At 39.4% G+C, this 9436-nt stretch overlaps 1 protein-coding gene across 1 annotated transcript in view; it reads left to right on the top strand.

Moving 5' to 3' along the window:
• loxl2b (lysyl oxidase-like 2b) overlaps positions 1-8128 on the top strand; it is a 43181-nt gene extending 35053 nt beyond the window's left edge. The window contains exons 10-14 of the mRNA XM_080499904.1: positions 897-1203; positions 3049-3164; positions 5103-5239; positions 5312-5423; positions 6027-8128. Of these exons, the coding sequence (XP_080356030.1) occupies positions 897-1203; positions 3049-3164; positions 5103-5239; positions 5312-5423; positions 6027-6097 (743 nt within the window). The 3' untranslated portion in view covers positions 6098-8128. The remainder of the gene's footprint in view (positions 1-896; positions 1204-3048; positions 3165-5102; positions 5240-5311; positions 5424-6026) is intronic.
• Positions 8129-9436: the final 1308 nt, after the last annotated feature.

The following is a 9436-nucleotide window of genomic DNA, read 5'->3' as shown; positions in this document are numbered from 1 at the left end:
GAGACGCCATGTTCCCTCTGCTGCTGAACCGACACCAGTGAACACTGATAAAATTACTGGAAATATACTCAGGAATAAAAGATATAACTGCTGGAATTTAGAAGAAAAAAAAACATCTGAAAAATAAAGGATAGCTAAAATAACGAAAACAGGTAAAAACCTAAAAATGGCTAAAATAACTATAATTATTACAAAATGTAAGAAATAATTAAATCATTCTGGAATCGCTAAAATTATTGAATGAAAAAATTAATAAAATGGCGAAAAAAGGGAAAGATTAAATAGCTAACTTTAACTAAAATGTGCCAAAAAAATAACAAAACAAAATTGATTGAACAGCTAAAGTGTCTAAAACTATAAAAAAAAAAAAAAAAAAAATTATAGCTAAAACTACTAGAGTTGAATTGGAAATCCTGTCAAAATGGAAAATACAAAGAAAAAAAAAAGCACAATGTCTACTAGAATGAAAAATGGAAAGAAAACAAACTAATTAAGGTTTAAGAACTGGAATTGTTAAAATTCTTAAAAAAAAAATAGAATAGGGTCAAACTGTTAAAATGATAAAAACATGTGAAAAGGGAGGAAAACAAGGACAAACAAAAATAAAATAAACTTAAATTATATTATAAATAAATGTTTTTGTGACTTTAGTAAAAAAACAAACAAGCTAGAACTGCTTTAAAACAGTTGAATAATTTTATTTTTTTATTTTTTTATTAAAGCTCAAATTTGCCATCTTAAAACTGTTAAAATGGCTAAAATTGCACAAAAAAAACCCTCAAACCTTGAGAAAAGGAAAAGTAGTCAAGATCAGCTAAAGTAAATAAAACATCCGGTATTGGTTCAAACAACAAAATTTTAAAAAATAGTTAAAACACCTTAACTCACACTGTAAGATTGCGGTTGTGTGTTGTTGACGCTGACGGCCCGGTGCTCTGGTCCCCCCCCCCCCCCCCCCCCAGCCGCCCCCGACCTGGTGCTGAACCCCCAGGTGGTGGAGCAGACCACCTACATGGAGGACCGGCCCATGTTCATGCTGCAGTGCGCCTTCGAGGAGAACTGCCTGTCCTCCACCTCCAGCCAGGCGCCGGCCAACACCTACCGCCGCCTGCTGAGGTTCTCCTCACAGATACACAACAACGGACAGTCCGACTTCAGGCCCAAGGCCGGGCGCCACTCCTGGGTGTGGCACGACTGCCACCGGTCAGTGGTCCGAGGGGGAACATGCTCTATAATCTGGTGTTAGAGGGGGAACATGCTCTATAATCTGGTGTCAGAGGGGGAAGATGCTCTATAATCTGATGTTATAGGGGGAAGATGCTCTATAATCTGGTGTCAGAGGAGAAATATGCTCTATAATCTGGTGTCAGAGGGGGAAGATGCTCTATAATCTGGTGTCTGAGGAGGAAGATGCTCTATAATCTGATGTTATAGGGGGAAGATGCTCGATAATCTGATGTTATAGGGGGAAGATGCTCTATAATCTGACGTCAGAGGAGGAAGATGCTCTATAATCTGATGTTATAGGGGGAAGATGCTCGATAATCTGACGTCAGAGGAGGAAGATGCTCTATAGTATGGTGTTATAGGGGGAAGATGCTCTATAATCTGGTGTTATGGGGAAGATGCTCTATAATCTGATGTTATGGGGGAAGGTGCTCTATAATCTGGTGTTATGGGGAAGATGCTCTATAATCTGGTGTTATGGGGAAGATGCTCTATAATCTGATGTTATGGGGAAGGTGCTCTATAATCTGATGTTATAGGGGAAGATGCTCTATAATCTGGTGTTAGAGGAGGAAGATGCTCTATAATCTGATGTTAGAGGAGGAAGATGCTCTATAATCTGGATGTTAGAGGAGGAAGATGCTCTATAATCTGGATTAGAGGAGGAAGATGCTCTATAATCTGATGTCAGAGGAGGAAGATGCTCTATAATCTGGTGTTAGAGGAGGAAGATGCTATATAATCTGATGTTAGAGGAGGAAGATGCTCTATAATCTGGTGTTAGAGGAGGAAGATGCTCTATAATCTGACGTTAGAGGAGGAAGATGCTCTATAATCTGATGTTAGAGGAGGACGGTGCTCTATAATCTGGATTAGAGGAGGAATATGCTCTATAATCTGATGTTAGAGGAGGAAGATGCTCTATAATCTGACGTTAGAGGGGGAAGATGCTCTATAATCTGAATGTTAGAGGAGGAAGATGCTCTATAATCTGACATCAGAGGAGGAAGATGCTCTATAGTCTGGTGTTATATGGGGAAGATGCTCTATAATCTGATATTATAGGGGGAAGATGCTCTATAATATGGTGTTAGAGGAGGAATATGCTCTATAATCTGATGTTAGAGGGGGAAGATGCTCTATAATCTGATGTCAGAGGAGGAAGATGCTCTATAATCTGGATTAGAGGAGGGAGATGCTCTATAATCTGATGTCAGAGGAGGAAGCTGCTCTATAATCTGGATTAGAGGAGGAGGCTGCTCTATAATCTGGATTAGAGGAGGAAGCTGCTCTATAATCTGGATGTCAGCACACAAACAGCTCTTAGAAAGGGAGGCTAACTGCTATTTGATTATGCTAATGCTAATAACTATCTGAATGCTGAAGCTACAGGCTAATTCTTAGTTTCCTCGCGTTGAACATTTATGTTGTCGTCAGAAAGGCTCGATGGGAAACTTTGACATTAAACAGGAGTTTAGTTAAACAATAACGTGTTGGACAGGAGCATCCAAAAATGCTAAAGCTAACAGGTGAGAGAGAGCAACCGATTATTGAAACATTAGTAATAGTAACTGCTAATTCTACGCTATCTGGCGTAATTATTTGAGCTTTTAATTGAAGCCAACATATCCAGTTGCTAACCCCGGGGGCTAATGCTAATGCTACTGACAAGGAGACGTCCCTCATATTGCCGTCAAGAGGATTTGTGCAGCTCAAGGTTAGCGGGTCGCGTCACCTCTCCCGCTAACAGGATGTTCAACGAAAGCGTAACGGCTAAGGAGACATGTTTGGCTAATGCTAACACTTTGCGCGCGCCTGCAGGCATTACCACAGCATGGAGGTTTTCACCGTCTACGACCTGTTCAGCCTCAACGGGACCAAAGTGGCAGAAGGACACAAGGCCAGCTTCTGCCTGGAGGACTCGGAGTGCGACGAAGGTGAACGTCCTTTTCATTTCCGCCGACGTTAGCTTGTTTCGCGCCGGACGCTCTTCCTGGCAAGAGTCAAACCTGCGTTTCCTTCGCTCGAGGTCGACACGGAGCCAAACTACAGAACATGAAGTGACTTGATACCAGCGTGAAGCCTGTAAATAGCTAAAAGCTCGATGCTACATTTTGTCATGTGCCGTACGCGACTTTGCAGCGACTTTGCAGCGACTTTGCAGCGACTTTGCAGCGACTTTGCAGTGACTTTTCAGTGACTTTGCAACGACTTTGCAGCGACTTTGCAGCGACTTTGCAGTGACTTTTCAGTGACTTTGCAACGACTTTGCAGCGACTTTGCAGCGACTTTTCAGTGACTTTGCAGTGACTTTGCAGCGACTTTGCAGCGACTTTGCAGCGACTTTGCAACGACTTTGCAACGACTTTGCAGCGACTTTGCAGCGACTTTTCAGTGACTTTGCAGTGACTTTGCAGCGACTTTGCAGCGACTTTGCAGCGACTTTGCAACGACTTTGCAGCGACTTTGCAGCGACTTTTCAGTGACTTTTCAGTGACTTTGCAGTGACTTTTCAGTGACTTTGCAACGACTTTGCAGCGACTTTGCAGTGACTTTGCAGTGACTTTTCAGTGACTTTGCAGCGACTTTGCAGCGACTTTTCAGTGACTTTGCAGCGACTTTGCAGCGACTTTGCAACGACTTTTCAGTGACTTTGCAGCGACTTTGCAACGACTTTGCAACGACTTTGCAACGACTTTGCAGCAACTTTGCAGTGACTTTGCAGCGACTTTGCAACGACTTTGCAACGACTTTGCAGCGACTTTGCAGCGACTTTTCAGTGACTTTGCAGCGACTTTGCAGCGACTTTGCAACGACTTTTCAGTGACTTTGCAGTGACTTTTCAGTGACTTTGCAACGACTTTGCAGCAACTTTGCAGCGACTTTGCAGCGACTTTGCAGCGACTTTGCAACGACTTTGCAGCGACTTTGCAGCGACTTTGCAGTGACTTTGCAGCGACTTTTCAGTGACTTTGCAACGACTTTGCAACGACTTTGCAACGACTTTGCAGCGACTTTTCAGTGACTTTGCAGCGACTTTGCAGCGACTTTTCAGTGACTTTGCAGCGACTTTGCAGCGACTTTGCAACGACTTTTCAGTGACTTTGCAGCGACTTTGCAGCGACTTTGCAACGACTTTGCAGCGACTTTGCAGCGACTTTGCAACGACTTTGCAACGACTTTGCAGTGACTTTGCAGCGACTTTTCAGTGACTTTTCAGTGAATTTTCAGCGACCAAGCCAAAACAAGACAGGAAAAAAAAAAAAGTGTACTACAATAAAAGAAAAAAACAACAATAATAATAACTTTATGGTTTGGACTTGAACTGCTTTAATTTGAAAAACACTGAAAGAACGAGATCTAAAAAGTTGGCCAATCTTTTTTAATACGTATATCTATATACCGTTTATGATATTTATGTAGGATTCTGTTCTCTATAATCTGTAATCAATTTCTCCAATTACCAGTATAAAATAAAATATAATCATTAAACATATTAATATCACATTATATATATTGTTTACATTATTACCTGTTACTACATTTTTGGTTTTATTAAATACATTTTTTTATTACAGTTGAGGTTTTATTACGTTATATTTTATATTTCATTGTTACACGTCGGGTTCTAACAGAACGTCGAGTTTCTCAAAGGTCCGTCGTGAAACGGCGCCGTGAACGAGAGGACGTTGTTCGACAGCTGATCGATACTAAAACAACGGAACGCGGCGCATTTTGACAATCGGCTAGCAGTTTGTTCGGATAAATGGCCGTCGGGACGAGAACCCGCCGAGGCGTCTGGCCTCTCGGGTTCACCCTTTCTGTCGAAGGTCGCTTTTCTGCAGCGCGTATTTTTTAATCCCTCGGCCTTGCAGGTATTGAGAAGGTGTACGAATGCGCCAACTTCGGCGAGCAAGGCATCACCGTGGGCTGCTGGGATACGTACCGACACGACATCGACTGCCAGTGGGTCGACATCACCGAACTCAAGCCCGGAGACTACATCTTCCAGGTGAGGCTCACGGTTTTCTCTTCTTTTCTAAAATCTATCCCGTGTCGCTGATCTCCGTTCTCCCCGCTGCAGATCGTAATTAATCCGAACTACGAAGTGCCGGAGTCGGATTACAGCAACAACATCATGAAATGCCGATGTCGATACGACGGCCACCGCGTGTGGATGTACAGCTGCCATAACGGTAACGCCTCCTGCCGGAAAACACACAATTCAGATTCGGCGAATCTGTCTGCCGCACGGAAGTAGAGCTACACTCGGTGGCGCGCAGAGCTCGTTTGCCGAATCCAGTTAGCATCGCGAGCGCGCCAGCCGTTAGCTCACATCAACGCTAACTAGGTAGTTTCCCCCAAACTTTCTATGAAATTCCGTTGTACCTGTTACAATGACAATAAAGGAAATTCTGAGGTCATGTAGCGACATCACTGAGCAGGGAGCATCTCCATGGCAACCGACGCTGATCTCCTTTGATCGCCTCCACGGGGGGCCTCTCCCGTCCCGTTTGTACGGGAAACTTATTCACAGTTTCTTGTGATTTATTTGGAAACGTTTCGCCGCTGACGTCCCAAAATCTAATCTAATGATCCTTGGATGATGACAAATCATCCCTGAAGATTTTATGCGATTCCGATTAGTAGTTTTTTGCGAAATGCTGGTAAAATGCGCACATACAACCCGGTAAATAAAGGACTATACGCAGATTAAAACACAACCTTCTCGCCCAACTTTCGTAATAAATGGGACGGGGTGCGTCGGTTCTAACGCCGCGTCTCTTTGTCGGTTCCAGGCGGCTCGCTAAGCACGGAAACGGAACAGACGTTCCCCGGCCTCCTCAACAACCAGGTGACTCACAGGTAAACCAGCAGCAGAGGCGCTGAGTCGACTGTCTGAAGCCCCGCCGACCAACAAATCGTACCCGTCGAACCACCACAACGTCTCCGTCTGTGCCGGGCGCCCCGCCACCGGGCCCACCTTCTCCTCCGTCAGACCCCCCCCTTGACCCCCCCCCGTCCTCCTCCCGATCCGGTTCCGGCGAAAAACCCTGACCCTGCGGCACGAGAGGGGGGAGGGGGAGGGGCTTGTTTGTTTTGAATTGCAGCACTTTACCAGAACCCGCCTCCTCCCACAGTTTTTTTTTTTTGGGGGGGGGGGGGATTCCTGTGTCGGGTCGCACGAGAACATCGAGAGTCCAAGTCCAAACGCTCCCGAGGTCACGCGGTTAGGAGGAACATCTTCAAGAAGCAAGGCGGCGGAGGTCTGGCCGGAGCGTTCGCCACATTTCCTTACGGAAGAGTTGCACTACGGTCCAGCTGGGGTCGTGAACGTGTGTGGGGAGCAGTCCTAGTTAATCCAAATACTCTTTATATCTTTCCTGTTTATGATATGTAGCAACATTTAAGCTAATAAGGGACCTCATTTCTTTCTTTCCCTCTACTTTTTTTTTTTTTTTTTTACTTTTACTTTTTTACCTTTCCCACCTCCGGGGTTACGCTGCCCTCAAGTGGTGTCGTGCAGTAGTGCGACCTGGTTTGATTGATTGGTTTACCGTTTTTTTTTTTGGTTATTTTTAGTGAAAGTTGAAGCATAAAAATTATAGTTATTAACAAACATCCAAGATCCAAATATGGTTGTGAACTCTGCACAATTTATCAATTATTGTGATTATCAATACATGGGGTGAACGTATCTTGAAGACATCTGCAATAGTTTTGAAATTACATCGTTGAAAATATGTAGGAAAACCATGATCGATTGAAATTTATAGATTTATTAACAAAAAAATACTATATATATATATATATATATATATATACATATATGTTTATATATGTATATATATATATATGTATATATGTTACAATAGCCAAACTTGTTTTAAAATTTCAATTGATTGACAGTAGGTCTGTGCAATTTATTGCAAATTTATCATTTTCACCAAAAAGGAACTCTAATAAATAAACGCATTGTGAATTCATATATATATACAAGTGGATTAATTGAGATAAATCACAATTTTATTCGACTGACATTAAAATTTTAAAAGATTAGAGATAAAATTTTTTAAAAACAACTCAAAAAAAGAGGAAAAACAAACAAATCAGGCGTCGGTCAAGAGAAAAAGCAGTTATTTTCCCACCGTCTCCTCTCATGTTTATCCTTTTCGTTTTTACAACACAAGACACACATTGTCCCACGCTCTCCTGAAAACTAAGCAGATTAAATCGTCTTTAATTTCGCCTTTTAATCCCAAAACTATGGCTTATGACTGACCGGGACGTCGACGAAGGGGGAAACCCTAAAGATTCTGCTGCGGGCGTCTCCCGCTCACCGAACACGACCAGATCTGTGCTCAACACCGCAAAATGTAAGGCGACATCAACACCGTGTGGTCGTCTTCTGCAAGACTCAGACCGAAGCGGCGGTCAGAAGCACGACCGTGAAGAAGAAAACGAGCCAAAACGCAAAGAAAAGCAGCGATGCCGAGAGAAAGAGCCTTTTTTTAAAGATGTAGAAGAAGAAGCATCGTGAACAAAAAAAGCCGTTTTCTGAACCGAGCGTTAAAAAAGAACCGTTTTCTCGTCAGATTTGCATCCCGAGGCGTCGCGTCATCACTTCCTCTGAAAACAGCCTCACACTTCTTTTACTTTTTTTTTTTTTAACGTTTTTTTTTAAAGTTTTAAACCATTTGTTTGTTTTTTTTTGTTGGTGTAAAAGTGTGTGTGACTCCAGTGTGTGTGTTCATGGTGCTACGGAGCTGGCCCTCTGTTTTCTGAGGCGCAGCACATGTTGAACAGCTACGTTTTATGTATACGAACCGTATACTTGGACTGACAACGTGCTTGTTTGTGTTAAACTATAATAAAAGTTAAGGAGCAAACTGACATACGACTTTGTGTCGCTTCTCATCGTGTTCATTGAACTTTTTAGCTCAAGGGTGAGGAAATCAAGTAGTTGGAATAAAAAAATGGAATACAAAGGGGTTTTTTTTTTTATCCGACACCTAAACACAGGAAGTAGTCAGCAAATACAAATAAAATATATTTGTATTTTTTATTGGACGCAAAAGATGTTGGGTATTAGATTTTTGTTATTATGGATGATCGTATTATAAATGTATTAACAAAAAATAGTACATATATATATATATACATATATATATACATATATATATACATACATATATACATATACATACATATATGTATATATATGTATATATATATGTATATATATATGTATGTATATATATATGTATATATATATATATTATATATGTATATATATATATATATATGTATATATATATATATATATACATACATATATATACATATATACATATATATATGTATATATATATATATTATATATGTATATATATGTGTGTGTATGTATATATATATATATATATACATACATATATATATACATATATACATACATATATATATATACATACATATATATATACATACATATATATATATATATATATACATATATATATATATACATATATATATACATATATATATATATATACATATATATATACATATATATATATATACATATATATATATATATATATATACATATATATATATATACATATATATATACATATATACATATATATATACATATATACATATATATATATATACATATATATATATATATATACACATACATACATACATACATACATATATATATATATATATACACATATATATATATATACATATATATGTGTTATAATAGCCAAACTTGTTTTAAAATTTCAGTTGATTGACAGTAGGTCTGTGCAATTTATTGCAAATTTATCACTATCGGCAAAAAAGTACAATAGAACTGTAATAAATTGTGTTTTCATGCATTGTGAATTCATATATATATATAAAAGTGGATTAATTGAGATAAATCACAATTTTATTCAACAAAAAAATTGTTCAACTAAGATAAAAATTTGAAAAGATTTAGAGATCAAATAAAAAAAAAACAACTCAAAACAAGAGGAAAGACAAACAAATCAGACAAATCAAACAAATGTGACGATCGTATGTTAAATAAACAAAAAGTAGAAAAAAGATATTTGAAAAAATATTTAAATAAATACATAAAGGAATAAATACTAAAGCAAATGTAATAGTTAGAACATTCTGTGAAGAAAGTAATGACTTAATATAAAAT

This window comes from Blennius ocellaris (genome assembly GCF_963422515.1).
Source record: "Blennius ocellaris genome assembly, chromosome: 7".
NCBI classification, from domain to species: Eukaryota; Metazoa; Chordata; class Actinopteri; order Blenniiformes; family Blenniidae; genus Blennius; species Blennius ocellaris.
This window is presented reverse-complemented; position numbering and strand designations above follow the sequence as displayed.